General features: G+C 44.6%; 1 protein-coding gene across 2 annotated transcripts in view; it reads left to right on the top strand.

Annotated features, from left to right (window-relative positions):
• Positions 1-21961, top strand: part of LOC137433928 (electrogenic aspartate/glutamate antiporter SLC25A13, mitochondrial-like) — a 147222-nt gene that overhangs the window by 58860 nt on the left and 66401 nt on the right. For both annotated transcript variants that reach the window (XM_068126423.2, XM_068126424.2), the window contains exons 4-8: positions 7240-7355; positions 11229-11368; positions 12200-12346; positions 19762-19900; positions 20061-20154. In XM_068126423.2, coding sequence (XP_067982524.2) covers positions 7240-7355; positions 11229-11368; positions 12200-12346; positions 19762-19900; positions 20061-20154 — 636 coding nt within the window. The remainder of the gene's footprint in view (positions 1-7239; positions 7356-11228; positions 11369-12199; positions 12347-19761; positions 19901-20060; positions 20155-21961) is intronic.

Raw genomic sequence — 21961 nt, 5'->3', positions numbered from 1 at the left:
CCCAAAACAAGTCAACTGACTTGCAAGTTCATTGCCCCCCCCCCTCCCCCCCCGCTTTACCTCTTGGCCCTGTGACAGCCCAACAGCCCCTTTCTGCCATTACCTCGCCGGTGAGGGTCTCCACACACACCAGGCTCCGTTGCCTCCTGCTGCCTCGCAGCTCCACGGGTCGCCGGGGGTCTCCTTTACCCAAGGGCGCCCAACCAGACCCTCCACCGACGAGCTCCAATTTCCAGATACCACTGGCTGCCAGGGGTAATTGCCGCAGAGGGGGGCCACAGGCATCGCTCCTCAGAGCTTGATCCGTACCTGCGGACACACACCTTCCCCACCCCCAAGATCCCAAAACACACTTCCTCCCCTGCTGCCATTCAATTCTCAACACAACTCAGCACAATTCCAAAGATGGTGTAAAAGATGTTACAAGGCTTGCCATGGCCTGCTGCATGTGAAATCCCCTATTCACATTTGCCATTACACATTTCCAAAAGCACAATAATCACCTCATTGTCTCGAATAATCATCACTCATCCATTTCCTCCAACCTCACGACCACATAAAAACACATCACCACTACACAAAAACATACGCCACCCACAAGACACTGTGTGGCCCCCATTCCATCCCCCTCGCCGACCATGTCATCACTCTCACCCGCCTCCAACTCCAAATTACATGTCCCAAAAATTTCCATAAGCAAGTCCTGCAGCCTGGGACAGTACATCTCTAACACTCACTTCAAGTGCAGGTAACTTCCGGTTGGTCAAGCCCAAAGTGCCATCCACCCACACAATCCCAAAATTTCTCATTGGACCAATCAAATTTCTCCAACTTTCTCTTTTGTCCCCACTACACTGGCAGGTATGTGGATCCGCATCCAACAGTGATCCTCACTACACAACTACCAGTGGCCACGACAGCTCTGCACCTCTACCGTGCAAGGGTCATCGGGACAAGGTGAGCAGTCAAAACGCCAACATGGCCCATGAGCGTCCAGAACGGTGCGACCCACCATCAATCCTTCGGCCCCCCTGCGAGGAACACAGCTGCACCAGCCCCAGCTGGCCAATGTGGTGAGCACCTGCTGCCACAACACACACCACCGCACACACAACCTCGGCCCTGGGGGAGACGGTCGCAGTGCGTGGCATTCCCCTCACGTCACCTACGCCGCCCTCTCGTCCCCCAGTCCACAGAACCGCAGCCCCCCAGTGCTCACCCACACTTGACCACACCAAGGTCCAGTCAACAGCCATGCCCTACCAGGAGACCCACCCAGAAGACATGGTCCACACATCTCGGACAACCATAGCACCACGTTGACCCTCAACTACACAACTACATCCCCATGACTCCGCGTCCCAAATATTGGCAGAGTCGCCCCCGCAACCAGTTGAAGGCTGTGTCCTGCTACCCTATTAATTTTTATTCCAGCTTCCAACACTCTGGTCTAGCACACCTGGATCAATAATGGCGTCACTAACAGTGTCCACCATTTCTCTTCACAAAATTCACCCTTAAATTTGCATCTAACCCACAGATTACCCATGCCAAACATTTTTCACATTTCACTAACCTCACCAAAGAAAGATGCTTTACCATACACATGCCAGCCGAGCATGGCCCATATGCTCAGCATGTTACACATCTCCCGATTCAACACTCGCATGGCTCTCTTCCCAACCCGAGAGTCCATAAATCATAACGGAACATCTGTGGAAGGTCATTCTCGCACCATCACGTTCCACAGATGCCCCAATGGTTGTCCGGCAGGCTATCTCCGTCCCTGTCCATTTGGTTTGACCCGCGTTCATAGACCAACACAGCATGTCAGGTCTCCACATGCTGGCTGTCCCAAAGTCTCAGGGAGAGGGTGTCAGGCCGCATGCCCGGGCGGTCACCACATCAGGCCCAAGTTGGCCGTCCGCAATGCCACCACCAAAGCGCGACCCACAACACCTCCCCCTAGTGGTCCTCAATATCTGCCATCCCAGGCTTGAGAGACCAACTCGGACCCCCCAGAGGTCTTAACCCCCACCAGGGTCCGGTGACCCTGCCGGCCCGAGCCACACGCCCGGACGGCGCCCAGACAGACAAGGGACGCCACACTCCTCCAGACCCCCCGTGGGGCCCAGGTCGTACCATGACACCCATGGCTGGACCCCACGTCCAAATCTCGCCAGCCCAGCCCCCTAGCTGGCTGGCATTCCCAAATTTTGAAAGGGGCAAGTTTTGCCCGAGGCCATCCCCAATGACCTCTCCTGGTCCAAATCCCGCAGCCCGGGGACCAACTCCAACCAAGGCTGCTCCAAATAAAATTCCTATTTTAATTTTATTTTAGATTTCCTTTTTACAATTTGCATTCCCCGTCCCAAACCGCAGCTGCAGGTAACAACCTCTACCACCGGTTGTTCTGCCCCTCCCTGCAGCTGGTCCACATTCCCTACGGGGACCAAATCATCTGAGGCTCGATCTCTCAATTCTCCAATGTCTGAATCCAGCCCGGAGCCAACACACTCCCCCAACTGGTTGTCCAATTTCGGAGCCTCCGTTGCCCAATCAGAGTGCACGGTGAGGATCCCCTTGGTCACCTCAACCACCTCCTCGGACCAACTCATCTCATTACCCAGACTCCTTTGGGCCTGGTCAACCTCGTCCTCCATGGGACTGTCCCAGGTCCCCAGCCGCTGGATTACATCATGCTCATCATCATCATCAATACCACAAATCATTTCTGGCCCCGACAGGCCCCGACAGGCCCTGATCAATAAATACATGGTCCGGCTCAATCGCACGGACCCCCAACAATGTTATCCCCTCTTGCTCCGAACCACAACCCTAGTGCTGCAAGGATTCAATTCCATCCCCCGGTTGCTGTGTTGTGACATCCACCCGGTCCCAACAAACAACCAGGCCAGCAGCAGGTGGGAAACATTCCCCATAACAATTCTCACATTCGGTCTCCCCATCTACCTGTGGGCACTCCACATTCACCTGTGGACACTCCACGTTTACCTGCAGGCATTCCCCATCTACCTGTGGATTTGCAGTCTCCCGATTTACTTCAATTGCCATTCCTGGCTCAATTTCCTTCTCCTGAGCAACATGCACATCTGCATAGGCCATACTCTCTCCCATTCCCAATTTGGCTTCCCCCCGTTCCGATTCAAATTCTGCCACCTTTGGCTTCTCCTGTGCCCCAATGGCACCATTCGTTCGTCCTTCCCTCAATTCATTCGTCCAGGCATCCATTTTGTTAATCAGTCCCTCAATTTTTCCTTCCAATTGTTCATGCCTTTCCTTCATTTTATTCCCTTGTTCATTCATTTGTTCATTCATCACCTCCATTTTTCCCTCCAATCCATCAATTTTGCTGGCCATCCCTTCGATTTGTTCTTTCAATCCCTCCTTTAATCCTTCAATTTGCCCCTCCAATTCTTCCTTTAGCCCCTCTATGTTTTTGGTTTGGGCATTCAATTCTCCCGTCAACCCCTCAATTTTTCCGGTTTGAGCATTAATTTGCTGCTTCATTCCCTTCATTTCAATCTTTTGTTCATCCATTTTGTTATTCATTTCTCCCATATCTTTACTCATTTTGTTTTCCAGCCCATCTATTTTATTACTCTGAGCATTCAGTTCCCCTTTTAACCTATCAATTTTATTTCCCATTCCTTCAATTTGCTCTTTCAATTCTCCCTTTAATCCCTCTGTTTTTGGTTTGGGCATTCAATTCTCCCGTCAACCCCTCAATTTTTCTGGTTTGAGCATTAATTTGCTCCTTCATTCCCTTCATTTCAATCTTTTGTTCACCCATTTTGTTATTCATTCGCTTCAAGTCTCCCTTCATTTCAATTTTTTGTTCATCCATTTTGTTATTCATTCGCTTCGTCTTCCTTCATTTCAATCTTTTATTCATCCAGTTTGTTTTTCATTCGCTTCAAGTCTTCCTACATTTCAATCTTTTGTTCATCCATTTTGTTATTCATTCGCTTCAAGTCTCCCTTCATTTCAATCTTTTGTTCATCCATTTTGTTTTTCAGCCCCCCAACTTGATTTCCCAATCGCTCACCCTGAGCCATCATATCTCCCTTCAATTCCCTTTTCATTCCTCCCATATCCATTTTTATATCAATTTTCAATCTCCCAATTTTGTTATCTATTCCCCAAATTCTTCTATTCAATTCTGCACTGGTTCGCTCACTTTTCTCCCTCTGAGCCCTCATTTCGTCCTTCAATTTATTCCTGGTTCGCTCACCGTTACCGTTTATTAAATCCCTCATAAATTTCATTAAGGCCTGGTCGTCTCTGGAGGCCGTCCCAACGGCGGGGAACGCTCCGACACTACCCTCTACCCCCTCTACTTCCGACTCACTCCCGAGACTTCCCGCATCTTCCATCCCTCCTTCCGCCATATAACTTACCTCTTCCATCCGTGGAGATGAGCTGGCTTCCCCGCACAGCTTTCCCTCAAAGACCGAATTTAAATTGCCCGAAAACGCGATATCGCGCTTCGTATGCCCAATCGAGTATATAAAATTTTCCGCCTCCGACTATGAAAAATTTTCGTCCGAACGTTGGGCGCGATGTACGCCCGACCATGTCTATGTCTTGCCGTGGACAAAAAGGTTGTCCGACAGGCCCAAATCCTCACTCCTGACAACAGTTGTCACGCAACTCCGGTTAACCCCAGAGTCACGGATGGCCTAAACGGTCTTATTCGGAGGCAACTACCCAAACACGGATTCGGCTATATGTCGCGCGGGAGGAAGAAGGAAAATGGAGGCTGCGGTAAAAGCACTTACCTTGGTGAAACGACGGCAGCTGCAGGGAAATTAACGCGACACCGAATTAATATGTACAAAAATAAAGATTTATTCACGGACCCGATAACAATGAAACACGACGGCAATCAAATAAACTAAATCCTATATTCGGGATCCCGCACACCAGACTCAACAAATGCAGACGGGGGGATGGATTAAAGGAAAATAATTGTCTCGTCGTGTAAAATGTAATCGCGGAGCTCGGGCTTATCTGGTCTTCGTCGTCTTCAGGCTAACACGGCCCCACGGCCCTCTCCGTCCGCCTCCGAGCACCACCAGGCCTCGTCGGTTCAATGGCACACCACGAGGTTTCTCGCTCAAAAGGTCCAACGCAGGGCTGCACGAAGCAAGCGAACTCCACTCTGGCTGCCGGCCGGGACGAAAGCTGCTCGAGCTGCATCTCTCCAAACTCGACCAGGGACAGGATTCTCCAAACTCGGGATCGCACCGGGACTGCCAACTCAAGCCGTGAACTGTGAACCGAACTGGTCACCTGCTCTGAACCAAATCACTTTCAGACTCGCGTTCGGCGCTCGCTGATCTCTCCTCTCGAACCAACAACCGCGAACCAACTCGTGCTGTGCAACTCCTCTGGACCAACTCACTTTCAGACTCGCGTTCGGCGCTCGCTGATCTCTCCTCTCGAACGAACAACCGCGAACCAAATGCTGCGCAACTCACTCACTCCAACCAAAGTCCTGCCGTGCCTCGTATCACTCCGCGACGTTGACGTCAGCCTTGGCGCGCTGCCCAATCGTCAGCCTTGGCGCGTGCGCTGCCTCCACCGAATCACAGGCCTGTGGTGTGGTCATAGCACGTGGCAATCGAGGTGGATTGGCCTGTCGGAGGTGTAAATGGCGGCGGCCATTATCGGCGGTGTCCCGGCCTGGTTTCTTCCTAAGTCATGTCAGGGAAGGGCATTATTTAGTGTTGCGCTAAGGACCTGTCGGAATGTCTATGTTGGTCTGCAGTGCCAAAAGGGACAAAGGTTTGGCTAACTCGGTGAGGACACACAGGGGCTCTACTCTTTAATCCCTAACTCTACTTAACACACGAACCTCCTGGTAGATTCACAAGTATACTCCTTACCTGACAAAACGCCTACACATGAAGAACTTATTACAGGTAGTTTTCCTTACCGCGACACCTCAAAGCATGTTACCTATTCAGACCTAGCTGCTCTACATATCACTACCCTGCCAGACATGACATTATTATTCATTAAAATTTGTCAACGTTTTGAGCAACCTCTAAATATTGTCCAATCAAGCTCAAATGTTCGCCATAAACTACTTTCTTCAATAGGAATAGGGGCAGGCTTGTGGAGAAATGAAAATCCAATCTTCAAAATTTTGGACTACCCTTATATATATATATATATATATATATATCTATTGCTGAGAATGTCCGCATAATAGTCAATAACGGTGGTAGTGGGTGGTTCGTGTGCAGCCACCCGGCTGCTGGTTGCATCATTTTTCTGTGGGCGCGTCTGCCGCTGTTGCAATGCCTCTCTAAATCAGTTATCTGGTACTCATTTTGCAGACCTCGGAAGGATAACGGGCTGAGTCAACCCCACCTGGTGTTAATTCAACGGGATTCGAACTCAAGACCTTAGGATCCCAAGCCCGCTGCCCTAACCATTATAGACTAGATGGATTTCTGAGAAATGTGAATGTTAGGTCCATTTTTGGGTAAAAGTTGGAAACCTCAATTTTTAACATAATTAGGGTATGCTGAATTTGATTAACCCGGTTCCCAACCCGAATTTTGAGGTTTTTTCTGAGTTTTTCTGAGCATATTATGGAGGATGAAATTGGATGGTCATGTATCACCTGTTTTGAAGGCCAGGAGGAAAGATTGCATTTTAACTGATGGGAAAGAAAGAAAGCTGCAGTTCCACAAATGGGAGAAAATAAGCAGAAGAGTGGAAGTGGTTGATAAGCCTGAATTTTGAAAAGACTTGGTGCAGAAATGATTAGTAATGTTTCTTCATGGAAAGACTTGGAAAATGGAGGATGTGCATTGGCTTTGGAAGGCTTTGGAAGAATAGAAAATCAGTCGATCGCATCTTTTTACATCGCATTCCATTAGAACTCACAAAAAAGTTGGGAACTTTCTTTCTCTCTCGTGCAAATCTTTTTTCCAGTGGGGCTGTTTTTCACCACGTTGTTTCTTCATTGCTGTTATCTGTTAATCGGGTGGTTTAGCATCCACTCATGAAGCGACTATGTGTCACGATGATGAAACAAGTGTGTTGCTTGATTTGCAAGATATTACTTTTACAGTGGCCTTTTATAATACTGTATTTGTATACCAGTTTAATTTATGAAACATCTGGGATACTCGTAGCATTAAAAACAATTAATGCACGACATATTGTGCAATGCAACAAATTCCATTTTATCCCTTCTAGGCTCATTTCCTTCCAGGAGTTCCTGGCCTTTGAATCTGTGCTTTGTGCTCCTGATGCTCTTTTCATGGTGGCCTTCCTGCTGTTTGATAAACAGGGCAATGGCGAAGTGGACTTCAGTGAGTGCAGAAAGTACATCTTTTTAGATTTCAAAAACTCATTACCTGTTGTTGACACTTTAACCTCGTCGATCCTGTTTCTTTAAAAACAATACTGGCACAACTCAAGTAATGTCCGTAATGACCAAAGACGTAAGTAAGCCTCTCGTGAGGATTATGAGATAGCTGTCATTGTTCTTTGCGATTCCAGGATCTTTCCTTTTGTTGGTATGTTCTAACTTCATGTTGTTGTAATGGAGAAATGTATGTTTTCTCGTTGTCATTTGTCTTTCTAAATACCTTGTTCAGCCATTCAAAACTTCAGGTATCTAAAGAAGCAATCAATATTGTTGAAAGTTTGAATAGCTCTTTTCTTTTCCAATCGAATTATTTTAGGGTCAGACTGTTCTATCTTGAAATTGTTTTGTTGATAAGCAAGTCATACTGTTTGTTTTTTTATGATTGTTGAATCTTTTGCCAGCATTTTCAAAATTTGTATTCAATAGAAACACTTTTCAATACTCGTTTAACCACTTGAAGGTAATCCTATATTCTTGTTGCTTTTGTTTGGTGCTTTGTCCCCTTCCCTCCCCTCCCCCACCAGATTGTATTTCATAGGTCATCTGTTGTTAGAATATTTTCGAAGTCACTGTTTTCTTTGAGTAACACTTTTGAAAACTTTGCACAAAATGTCCTCTCGTTAATTTTTACTTTTATTTTATATATTTTTGCTTCATGATTGCATGTCTGGTACGAAGTAAGTGTTGTAAATGTTTATTTTTTTTTAAAACTTTGTAAGATGAAGAGCAAAAGATTTAGAGTAATGAGAATATAAAAAGATAGAATATTTAACAATGCCTTGCTTTGCCAGGGTACATAGATTGCAGTAGATCTGAAAATCAGTGCAGACTCACTCACTCACTTACTCTCATACAGTCACAGTTACAATTGTTTTTTGTGTCCTTTGAGGTATCTGCAAGGCTAATAAGTTACCCAATATATTCCCACATCCATATATTCAGGGCCTATAGAAGAAAGTCTACACCCCCTTTCATAAATTTCACCTTTTGTTGCCTTTATAGCCTGGAATTAAATTACATCAAATCAGACTTTCACCACCTTTATTTACACATCGTAACCCACAACCTCCAAGTGCAAAAATATATATACAAATGTCAGAAAATTATTTTAAAATACAAAACTAGAATATCTTGGTTAATAAAACTATACAACTCAGATAGGAGCGAGACAACAACCTATCACATGGTGATTCTGTTGAATGATACTCAACGGTGTTATACTTTGAAGATATCAGGACTGTGCAATCAACGGGGCAATACCATGTCATCAACTGGGCAATACCACCGACACACTCAGGACAAACCCCAGCAATGGGGCCCCATTCTGCATAGTGCTAAAAAAGGCCCTTTTCAAGGCCATAAGCCCTGGGCTACAACAAGATGAGTGGGTCCTTCACTCCGCATCTTCCAACTCAATGTTGAGGGTTTGACACTTTCTAAATGTGAGATCCCTGCCAAGATCCTCAAGGATTGCAACATTGACACAGCCATACTCCAGGAAACTCACAACGAGGATGATAAAAAGGTTGTAAAGAAAAATATTGCAGTCTACAACCTCATGACCTCTGTTAACACAGCAAAACATGGCCTCCCCACCGATATTAGACAAGCTCTTCGAAACATAAAAACTGTCGACAACAGTTTGCTATATGCAAAAGTAAAGGTAAGTGGTGACACTGTTGTAATTGTGTACAAGCTGCCCACACATGCATGGCCATTACCTACCCTCGCCCAATATAACCACCCCATGGTTTACATTGGGGACTTTAATAGTCATCACAGTGAATGTGGATATCGGGAAACTTTTGCGGCCAGAGAACTGCTAACCGACTGGAAGTAGACGACCAATCTCGACCTCCTTTTTGACTCAAAGCAGCCAAAGACATTCCACTCGGGGCGGTGGCACACCCAAAAAAATCCTGACCTCTGCTTCCTGACAAAGGATGGCAGAGGGCTACCAATGATGGCATCGAGAAGCGTTCCCGCTCCGATCCCAAAAAACCAACATCGCCCCACTGTCATCCATATTGGTATTGAGATTCCGCTGGTGTACTCCAAGCCAAATCACGCTGAAAGTTCGGGAAAGCAAATTGGACTGCTTTCACCAAAGCAGCGGAATCAAAGATCAAGGATATACCACCTGTCCCAGATAAATATGCAGAATTTGTGCACCTTCTCTCTGCTTCCACTGATACCACACCATGCGGCTTTTGCAAGGCCTATACACCTTGCTGGACAACGGAGGCTGAAAGGCTCCTAAAGTAGCACAACAGAACTGTGAACCTGAGCATTGTGCAGGCACTAATTGAGGCTCTCGGCACTGAACGTCTGAAGGACTGCAAGAAGTTGGTGGAGTTAATAGACTTCACTCACAGCAGCCACAAGGCATGGGCATTGCTGAGGAAACTGGGTGCCACAGAAAACACTACTGCTGCCATCCCAACAGTCTCTCCTGATTCCATCGCTTTTCACCTCCTTCGGACCTCAAAGGCAGGAGGTAAAAGGGACCATCTCCAAAACCTCCACCAAAGCCCATTGAGCAGCCACCTGTTGGCCCCATACACAAAGACATTGACGTCGCATTGTCGGCAACCAAAAACGGCAAAGCTGCAGGTGCCCAACGGCATTTTCCCCGAATTCTTGAAAAGCTCCGGTACCTGGTTGGCGGTCCTTTTTACTGCCATCCATGTAACAGGGCAAATCCCTGCAGCCTGGAAGAAGGCTAATGTTATTGCCATCCTAAAAACTGATAAGCCAGCAGACTTGCCCTGCAATTACCGCAATGCTCTCAGTGATGGGAAAGCTGATGGAGAGGGCCCTACCGGTTTGTAATCAGACTTACCCTGCAATTTCCGCAATGCTATCAGTGATGGGAAAGCTGATTGAGTGGGCCCTACTATGCCGTTTAACCCCCACCCTGGAGACCTTCTTACCTGATTAGCAGGAGGGCTTTAGGCCCGGCCACAGTACCTGTGATGAGGTTCTTGCCCTCTCCACCATCATCGAGGCTGGCTTCCAGAGAAAACAAAAGATGGCGACTGCCTCAGTGGACCCGTCGTTTGCCTATGAAACAGTCTGGCGTCGAGGGCTTCTTCTCAAAGTCTTGATAGTCTTCCGTTGTCATATACCATATGATATGTCATATCATGTCATATCATCAGAAGACAATCGGACTACTGTTGGCATTCCTTGGTGACCAAAATATCCGCGTCAGCCTCAATGGCAAAATCTGCCGTGCTCAAACACTAAATGATGGCCTCCCTCATGGATCTGTTTCTAGCCCCCGCCCTCTTTAACCTTGGTCGGTGACCTGCCAATGACGACTTCCTTCAAACTCGCCTATGCTGATGACATTGCATTCATAGCGCAGGGCCCTGACCTAATATCTTTCAGGGACCAACTCAACCAAGATGTGGTTTGATAGTCTCATAATAAAGCTTTGTTGAAAATTTGATGACAAAAACTCAAATGGTAAAAAAGTTATGGCGCGGACAGACGCACAGACACACAAGTCCGAGTCAATGGTCCACACTGGCCGTGAAAAACCGATGGTTAAGTTGAGTCGTGGTGTGTTCGGTCATGTAAAACAGATGACATAAGGCCTCACCAAGGTGAGGGGGAGGGGAATGTTAGTGGTAGGGAGTTACCTTTTTAACAGTTTTGTAAGTGCAAGGTGTGCTGAAGACTATTCAGTTTTGTGAGAATTATTCTCTTAATATAGAGGCCAGTATATTAACAGGTTATTTTGCAGTTTAGCAGAATATTTGTAAAAATAATGTATTATGACTTTTTAACCTGTTGTGCAATCCTGCAGATGGTGTGAAGGAGATATTCAGCCAAACTACCAGTCACCAACACATTCCCTTCAACTGGGACTCGGAATTCACACACTTGCATTTTGGCAAGAAGCGCAGCAAGAAGCTCACTTATGCTGAGTTCACACAGTTCCTCCAGGCATGTTCAGCAGCATTACATTAGACAAGCCTTTGTTTTCTGTCGCCATCTATGGCTCGCAAAGGAGCTAGTACATGTACCACATGCAGAACAGGACATTAGCAGCTATCAGCGCATTTATTTATTAGACGATGGATAAAGCAACCCAGAGTATGGGGTTTGAACCGACATATGGCTACATGTTCAGTTGTAAATGGCAAAATACTTATTACCCTCGCCTGAGGAGAGGGTATTGCATTTGAATACGTTTGTTTGTCTGTTTGTCCGCACAGAATAAATATGATTTTCTCTGCAACCATTGGTCTGATTGACAGGAAATTTTCACCACAGGTGCAACTCCACCTGCAGAATTTTATAATGATAATTTTGATGTCATAGGTCACGTGGTTCGGCCGCCACCTTGGAAAAACCGAAAAGCTTTGCACCTCTATCTCCGAAAGCGGTGCATAGAAAAAATTGAGACATGGCTCGTTGTAAAGAACTCTCCATGTCGAATGACATGTGTTAACGATTATGTCATAGGTGCCTCCATGAGGACGTCATAATTCGACAAATAGAAAATTTCATCCGATCAAGATAAAATTTATTGAGCATCATCTAGGGATAAATTGGTGGAGAAAAAAGATAGATGACGTCATCGGTCACGTGGTGCGGCCGTCATATTTGTTTTAACACAAAAGCCTTAAAAACCACTGAAAACACGTCCTGTCGAGGGTCTGCAATCTCTGATTGCTCTTTCTAGTTTACCTTTGTTAACATTGTCCCTTACATTTGACACTAAACGTTCTGTGTTGGGTTGGCGATCTTGTTTGGATTGTTTGGTGTATGCAGGAGCTGCAGCTGGAGCACGCAAGGCAGGCGTTCGCTACAAAGGACAGAGACCACACTGGTATGATCCCGGCGCTCGCGTTCAGCGATATAATGGTCACCATCCGGCCGCACATGCTCTCCCCTTTTGTGCAGGAAAATCTGGTCTCGGTGGGTTGAGCATTCCATATCAAGTGAAATCTTGAAATATTGTTTGACATCTTAATTTTAAGAGCCTGGGACAGCTTTAAATAATCTTTCAGATGATATCAAATGTTTTAAAATGTCTTCACCTCTCTGCCCAAATGCAGTGTTATCCCTCCCGACAGGCCTTCAAGGAGATCATTCACTTTTATTAGTTAGGTTTTACCGGAGGAAACCATAGGTTTGCTCTCCATTTGTCTGTCTGTATGTCTGTCGAACTATCCATCCGTCCCACCTGTGATTTTTCAGACCTTTTTCCCATACCCTTTAGCATATTCAACTGAAACTTGGTCCATGGGTTTATTATGATAAGTTGCAGAAAATGTTTGAGTTTCAGGGTATTTCTCCAGTTTTTCACAGAAGTATGCCCTTTTTGGAGTTCGAAAATGTTACATCGGTAGGGGACATGCATTGCAAAGCAATTCTCACTCTTGTTTGTTAACAAATCCTACAGCTATGTTCATATTGTCCTATCCTACCTTATTACTGTTTGCTTTTTTGCATGCTTGTTATTCATTCTTTCTTTGCATCTTTGTTGGTTTGTGGCACATTTCCTCTTCCCCTTGTGAAACTCTTCTACAAGCCTTTCTATATATTTAAAATGTGTTTTTTACATCAAAAAATCATCACAGGTGTTTTGGAAAAAGGCATTTGTTTCTGTGTCATTTGTTTAGTCAGATTTAACAGTATCGAATTCATATTTTGAATACGTCGTTCAGACCTACAAAAAGCTCAGTTATGGTTAGCCGAGGATGATTTCCCCACTCGTGGCAATCCCAAACCATGCCTTATTTTCGCTGCAGCGGCCATGGGGATCCCAGCTCCTTTGGGTATATTCGAATTATCATTCTGCTTTTCCAATGAATTGTTAGTGATCATGTGACCTTTTCTGTGGTAAGTGATTATGCAATTACATTAGATTTGTCTGTTCCTCATCTCACTTGATACACACTATGTCTGGACATTGCATAAGAGCTGCATGAGGTGGAGGGATTGGGGAAAGAGGCCCTTGGTTTGGCACTGATTTAAAATCCCAAATGAGGGAAACTGCCATCAATATGTTTTTGACATTGAATATGTTACGTGGAAAGGGGATCCATATCTAGACTGTAGTAAGTGCGTAACATGGTCCATGTATTTAGAGTAGGTTAAATTGCCATACATCAGGGACCTGCCAGAGTAATTTGTTTTGTTGCACGTGATGCTGAGGAGGAAACCACCTTTAGAGGCCATTTTTCCCCGCAGAGCAGGGGTTGGCCTTTTTCGGGCACCGTGGTCCCCTTTTTGAAGCAATGTTTTACGGCCGGATGCCCTTCCTGCCACCAACCCTGTTGGTCGCCTCTTGAGACACACAGGGCATTACCAGTAAACTGGTACTCAATTTGCCAACCTCGGAAGGATGACAGGCTGAGTCAACCCCCCTGGCGTTAATTCAGCGATGACCGGGATTCGAACCCAGGATCCTAGGATCCCAAGCCAGCACCCTAACCACTAAGCCAGCACCGGGCCTGTGATGCTGAGGAGGCAGCGCATATAATTTATTGACAGTATAGTCAGGGTAATATTGCATCTGTAAACGTCTCTTGTTTGTTGGTGAGGCCAGGTGAGGACTTCCTGTCACAAAAGGCATACAGGGAAAACATTGCATGCTCCAAAAGGACCTTCACAGTATTGTGGTATACCCCGCCATGGTGAAGTAATGTGCTGTCGGGAAAGACCTTTTTTATTGGGGTCGCCCCATGGAAGGGATGTCCCAAAGGATGGGAATCTCCCACAATGATTGGGAAACAAATGATGGGGTCCGTGGAAGGAAAATGTGTTCCTGGAGTGCAGACAGCAGGCCAGAGGACCAGCTGTAGAGAATCTGGACAAAAGAGTGTCGAGAGGGTCATGTGGGCTGGTTCTGGATGCAAGTCCCGAGTGAGTGTAACCTTTTGGGGACAAAGAAGGTCGCTTTCTGCTTGCTCTCTATTTTTCCTCATTCTCTGGCGCTCCTCGTGGTTGACTTTCCTTATTCTTGGACACGACTCGTCACTGGCACTTCTTGTCAACTCACTCCTGCTTCCATAATGGGTTGCACCATCGCTCTACACTCCACTGCTCGCAAAGGGAAGTCCTTGCCTGCAATTATATTGTTTGTGAAAGTGCGATCTGTCGTGCCTATTGTGGGTTAGGTGTTATTTATTTATATTCATCATTGTACATAAGTTTGTGTTTTCCCATATCCCTGATCGTGCCTGTTGATTCGCCCGGACTGTTCAGAACTGCTTGCCCAGTCCACATTTTCCACCATTTTCATTATAAATTATTTTAAAAGTTAAGAAACATGTTCCAGTGTTCCACCCATCTGCTTGCTGTGCATGCTACCGCCCCAAATTTAGTTCATTTGAGTGACTTTGGGGAGTGGTAAAGTGATAATTAAACTGGACGAAGTAGTAAGAAACCGTTTAGGAAATGAATGAATGAATAATGAAGGAATGAATGAATGAATGTTTAGTTTAGGAAACATTATTAATTTGTAATAATTAATTAATTCACATTATTTATTTAGGAAATCCACGAAGGAATTTATAAGACCTCCCTCCTGCTCAGAGGGAAACACGTTTGTGAGCCTCAGACGGTTTGGGTCAGTCAGCACAGAGAATGGTCTGGCTTAAGTGGTGGAAGTGCTTGATGGCGAGGTATACAACGAGTAATTCCGGATCGAAGACGCTGTACTTGTGCTCCTAGTTTCAGCGTTTTAGAGAAGGACCATGGATGTCAGTCAGCATTGATGAACTGGTGAGGGGCTGTACCTACCGTGACCTACGATGTGTTTACCATCAGTCTTATTGGCACTTCTGGCTTCAGATAAATCAGAAGTGAGGCATTGGCCAGTGTGTCTTTGATGGTGTTGACGGCTGACAAGGTTGCCTCCGACTATTGGAACACTTCAGGGTGCTTACCAGTTGTGAGTAACTCATTCAGTGGTTGCAGGTTGTGGCTGCGTTTGGAATAAATCGATGATAAAAGTTGACAAGGCCCAAAAACTCTTGCAGTTTGTGTTGAGATGACGGTGATGGAAATTCTGCATAATCTGCACCTTCTCCTCGAGCGGACCCATGCCTGAGCCATACATACAGTGGCAAAGGAAAGTCGACACCAGAATGCTGAATATGCGCTTTGTGGGGTTGATGACGATGCCAAAGGCCTGCAAATGGGTGTAAAGGAGATGTCGTTCCTGATATTTTTCTGTGGTTGCACTGGCGATTAGAACATAAACTGTATATACAAGCAGTCCCCGGGTTACGAACGAGTTCCGTTTTTAAGTCTGTCTGTAAGTCGAATTTGTATGTAAGTCGGAACAGTTACGTACGGTTCACATCTAGTGTCAATTAGTCAAATTTTAGTCTTAGTATATAGTCTTAGTATATAGTACTAAGATTAGTCTTAGTAATTTTATTAGGTCTTAGTATATAGTATATATTTTACCTAAAACATCTATAGGTATGAAAAACATGAAAGAAACATTTCTTAAACTGTTTAGATAGAAAAGAAAAGATAATAATTAAAGGTTAACACTTGCTCTCATTCCAATTGATGTCTTGCAAACCTTGAAACGATCATACCTTGATATATCTCTCCGAGATGATGGGCCTGGTGCTGGAGAGGATGGACCTGGTGCTGGAGAGGATGGACCTGGTGCTGGTCAATTTTCTTAAAGTAAACGTCAAGGGTGGCTTGAACAGAGCTTTTCTCATATTTCTCTTGTCTACCGCTCCCCTTATTATATACTATGTGTCTGTTTGATTTTTTTTTCTGTGTGATAAATGTTAGCTCTTTCATGAGCCTCGATTCTGCATACAACCAAATATATATATATATATATATATATAAACTCTTTTTTAAATAATAGGCTTTACGGAGGTCGGTAGGTAAGTACGGGCATTCATAAGTCGGGCGTTCGTAACCCGGGGACTGCCTGTACACATAGCGGAAGTGTTATCCCGTAGAACTTGATCGATAAAACGTTGAAAGGTTTGTGCGCCATTGTGTAGGTCGAATGGCATCCAAAGGAATTTGAACAGGCCAAAAGGAATGATGTTGTAAGTCTTCTGGATGTCATCAGGATCCACGGGAATCTTATGGTATGCACGAACGTGGTCGACCTTGGAGAAGATTGTAGGGATATGGAGTGTAACGGTAAAATCCTGAATGTGTGGAATGGGGTAACGGCCTCAAACAATCACATTTTTAAAGTTCCGGTAATCGCTGCAAGGTCACCAATCCCCAAGTGTCTTTTTAAGTACCATGTGTAGCGGTGAAGATGAACTGCTGGATGATAGTCTGATGATCCCACATTGTAACATTTGATCAAACTCATGGCGGAGATAGATAATTTATCGGGTATTCGTTGGCGAGCACGCGCAAAAACGGGAGATCCCGTGGACTCGATGTGTTGTGTGATTTGGTGTTTGATGGACTGGATTGTCACCAATGGGCACATTATATATGAGAAGTCATAAAGTACTTTCTTGAAAAGTGCACATGAGCATGGATGGAAGATGCGTGATATTTAGTGACAAAACAGTGGATGCTTTACCGAGAGCACTAATCTGTGGTGATGCATCCAATACATGGTGATTTTTTATGTCGATGGGGACATTGAAAGCAAAGCACCCAGGATAGAGTATCTGGTGTATGGCAAACCCTCCTATCTACTTTCTTAACAATTCTCTTGGGGAAGTTCAGTCATTCAAACTCCTGGGTCTCACTATCAGTCGTGATCTCTCTCAGGCAAACAACATTCAAAATGAGCTTCCAAGGCAAGTTGCCATCTGGGCATCATCCATCATAGAAAGTCCTTCCTTGGCACATCTGAACTTCTGTCCACCTACAAGGCCTTCATCCGCAGTGTGATGGAGTACTGCTCTACCCCCTGGGCTATGTTTCCCTGCCTCACATATTGCTTATCTTGATGCCGTGAAAACCAAGGTCTTCAGGATCATTGGAGTCGACTGCACTGAAGCTGAGTCTGTGGGTCTGTCACTTCATTATCGCAGACAGGTCAGTGGTCTCTCTCTTCTACCTTCTACTTTTATGGTCTTGCACCCTCTGCTCTTTCCGTACTTTGTCCCCCCCCACCCCACCCTCCAACCTCCCTACCCCTACCCCCAGATTTCTACAGGTCCACCACAAACCCCCATTTCTGTGAAACTACCTAAATCCAGGATCACTGCTCACCTCCACTCATTTATTCCTCATTTTCTCCACCTGTGGAATCTACTTACACATTCTTTTCAATCTCATTCTCCACTCCAGGTCTTTAAGACCACTGTTCACCACCATCTCTGATCGTCTCCAATCCAAAACCATGATCTTTTCTACCCCCGTTAACCCCAAATCCCTCCTCTTTCCATTTTTCCAGTTTTCCCTTCTTCGAGTTTCCTTCTGTATCCATTTTGGCCACACCATGCATGTGTGTTTTGTGTTCTGCTTTTGCCCGTTACATCCTGATCCGTTCACTGTACTTGCTCTTCCACGAGCCTAAGCTATTTACACAAAAGACATAAAAATCACTCCAGATCATGGTAGCCAGTTTGATAACTTCTCACAAACTACCCGACCGATTATGGACCAAATTTGGTACGATGCATCAGGACAGCAAGGTCTCATGGGGTTGTGCTTCCCATCCTAATGCCCCATCTATAAAGGGTGCACAAGGGTGGTTTTGCCCCAAATATTGGTATTTCATTAAAAAATCTTCTCAGAAACTGCCAGACAGATCCAGACCAAACTCGCTGAGAGTCATCGGGGCCATGCCTTAACATTAAGTTGTGCTCCACGTGGTTGTATCTCCCCAGGAAACGGGACCACGGGCTCGCTCCCTCCCCGAATCCCTCATTTTCGCTAAAATCTCTACTTTTCCACAACTACGTGAGTGATACAGCCCAAATTTGGTGCAATGCATCAGGACAGTACGGTCTCGTGGGGTTGTGCTTCCCATCCAGACCTGCCAATTTAAAGGGTGTAAGGGGGGTTTGCCCCAAGTATTGGTATTTCATTCAAAATCTTCTTCTCAGAAACCGACAACCAGATCAAGACCAAACTGGCCATGCAGCATCGTGGCCATGCCATAACCCTAAGGTGTGCTCTCCATGGCTGTATCCCATGGAAAGGGGGCCACGGCCTCTCTCCCCTAATCCCTCATAGTCACTAAAACATGTTTCCCTCACAAACTCCATGACCGATATGGGTCAGATTTGGTACAATACATCAAAACAGTCAGGTTTCGTGGGGTTTTGCTCCCGTCAGATTTGCCCTTCCCCCAGAAGAGGCTGAAAATGGGGGTTTCGCCTCAAATTCAGGTAGTTTATTTTGAAATATTCAAAGAAAACGTTGGGAAATAGCTGTCAGTCCCCCACGGGGCTATATGTTTTTTTCTTTCTTTCAATTTCCCATTTTGCCTTTCACTTACATGAGTTTCGTTTCATATTTTGTAAGCTTATGAGGTTGCTTTATTGCTTGTAATAGTCATAAGGAAGCTAACTTGGTTGTTTTATTTTACATTATGTATGTTGCCATATCCCTCTCTGTTACTTTGCTTTTTCCACAAGCCTCGGCTTTGTGTACAAAAATATAAAAACAACAATGCAGATTACATGTTAATTATCCACTGTGCAAAAGCCCTAATTGTTCATAAATGTCACACCACTTGTACAGCATTTGTCTCAGGTGGGTTTTAATTTGTGTCACCAGTCGGTCAGAGTTGCTGTGTTCTACCTTGCTCAAATTAATGTGATACATGTCCAAGACCCTGGGCTTTTAAGTATTATGCATTCCTTCAGGATATCTGAAGCAGAAAAGTCTTGGAGGTCTCCCTTTCTCATACTGTCATTCCGATTGCATTTCAACGATTGGAGCAACCTGACCAGTCACTTCCACAGGCTCACACGCCACACACCTTTGTCCAATAACTACTGGCTTTTTGTCTACCATTCAAAGTCAAAACTGTTGGCTCGTTGTACCTATTTTTGTCTCTTTGGAACCCATTCTCGGACATGGAGTTTCCTACCTGTTAAGGTTTGCTTTTCCTTTGCAGACAGTGCCAACCCATATTGTTGTTATGCTTAGAGGTCTGGTCCATCCAGTGTCAGTCTAAATATTTCTCTCCCTTTGTCTGCTGATGTATATGATTTATTGTACTATATTTTTTGGGGAGGTGAGGATGGAGGGTTCTCAAGATATTGTGTTGTCTTGACCTTTGTATGCTTTTTCATAAGCATGGTTTATGTTATTGTATAGTTGTTTACATGTATTCCTGATTATAGGTCTTTCACTGGCATGTCAAATTTGTGTTTTATCTTTTCTCCTTCCATCCCTACACCTGTTGGGGTTGACAGGCAGCTGGAGGAGCAACAGCTAACCATGTGAGCTTCTCATACTTCAACGCCTTCAATGCACTTCTTAACAATATGGAGCTCATGCGCAAGATCTACAGCATTCTGGCTGGTTCACGCAAGGATGTGGAGGTCACCAAAGGTCACTAAGTTACACTTGTCATTCTTGTCAAAATGAGATTGAGAATTCATCTTTTTATGATGCATTGCTGTTTGGAAGGAGTAAAAAATAATACAAGTTTCCAGGAATTTGCAGCACCAAAGATGAGATGCCTAGTTTCATGTTTTCACTGTGTGTGCAGAGGAGTTTGTGCTAGTCGCACAAAAGTTTGGCCAGGTGTCTCCCATGGAAGTTGATATTCTGTTCCAACTTGCCGACCTTTACGAATCCAGAGGGTGCGTCTTGCCTTGAAGGCCATCATCTTCAAAATTTAATATTGTTACGAATGTTTTACATTTATAGTAATACAAAAGTGTGTGTGTGTGTGTGTGTGTGTGTGTGTGTGTGTGTGTGTGTGTGTGTGTGTGTGTGTGTGTGTGTGTGTGTGTGTTTTTGTTTGTTTGTTTGTCTCACGTTCATTAGGTTTTTAACTTTAATCCTGCGTTTAAGTTTGTATTTCCTTCAGCCATCTTAGAAATTAAAAGTTAATCTATAAAATGTCTCATCTGTTTTCTTTCAACCTTTTATATGACACTTTAACATGTATGACCAAACTTTACATAACCAAATTGTTTTCTTGATTCGCACCTTTTGCTATTAAGCATGGGAACTCAGGAATAGAGATTCGCTCTATTCCAATGCGTAAGAGAAGTTCACTTTGTTTAATAGGTGGTATAACTTTATGCCGATACCTGCACATATACATCTGTCCTCAGGTGATCAGCAGTCTTCAGGCATGCTGGTGAAGCATTTTCATCTGTTGATTATACCTTGTAAATGAAAGTGTTTTACAAACCTGTGGCATATGTATTTGTCACCAATCTGTGAAACACATTGTCAAAAAAGCATAAAGCTGTCATCACAAGGCATGTTTCAAAAACGATTGCATTGCTTAACAGCATATCCATGTGCGAATCATCACTGTTGAAAATTTATTCAACACACTTTTGTTTTTTGTACACCACTCCATACCTATTCCATCTCAAGGCGCTGCATGATGCCATCGTCGGGCACCAAAGGGGGCCCGGCAATGATGCGTGCTGAAAGGGAGTACTTGGTTTTCACTCCAGTTTCTTGTTTGTTTTCTTGTTTGTTTGTTACTTTCCGGAATAGATTCAGGCAAGTATGTTGGTTGGTTGGTTTGTCTCTGTATGTCTGTTTGTGTGCAGTACTACATCTACATCATTGCACATAGCATCGCCATACTTTACACACATATTTGCCTTGCACTGGAATAGACTGTGCCCAATTTTTAACTCTCTAGGGCCACGGTCAAGCTCAAGGTCACCCAAAATGTGAAAATCGTTAGATTTTAATCTTACAGCCGCCGTGTTGGTGCTCGCCGTCACTGAGATGCGAAGCGAAACACGCCTCAGAGCTGTCACATTCACAATCGCTATGTCGTATGTACTCCCGATACGTGTTTCCTTCATTGTAAAAACTACCAAGTCAACAGTTAAAAGGATTTTGAGCCAATAGGTGTTACGGCCTTGGCAAGATCGATGGAGACAGCGATCTGTTAGCTTATACACCACCCAAATAGCTATGCTGCCAGTTATACACTGCCGGCAAGAGTATACATGTATAGATTTCAAGAGTATACATGTATAGATATAGATTTCCTGCCATTTTGATGCAAAATGGCCTATTTTTAAAAAAGTACATTCCGGCAAGTCTTCGGTCTCTGACCGATTTTTCATTTGTTTGTTTGTTTGTCCGGGCGATATCTCAACCATCCTTTGAGCTAGGAAGCTGAAATTTTGGCACAATTGTGAGCAAGTGCTTTGGCAAACCTATATTTTTTGTTTTTTGATTGAGCATTTAATTGATTAATTCCTTAATTATTATCGATTAATTAAGCACTTATTTATCTTCTTTCTCATCTGGGCAATATCTCAGGCACTTTTTGAGTTAGGAAGCTGATATTTGGACGTGACAATGACCAAGTGATTTGGCTGTAAAGGGTATTTTTGATTTATTGATTAATCTATTCATTATTTATTGACAAGTTAATTAATTAATTATTTAATTTTTTCAATTCAT

This window comes from Myxine glutinosa, chromosome 10 (assembly GCF_964187855.1).
Source record: "Myxine glutinosa chromosome 10, kmMyxGlut1.1, whole genome shotgun sequence".
In the NCBI taxonomy this organism is placed as follows: Eukaryota; Metazoa; Chordata; class Myxini; order Myxiniformes; family Myxinidae; genus Myxine; species Myxine glutinosa.
Note: the sequence above shows the minus strand (reverse complement) of the source record. Positions and strands in the feature narration are given on the sequence as shown.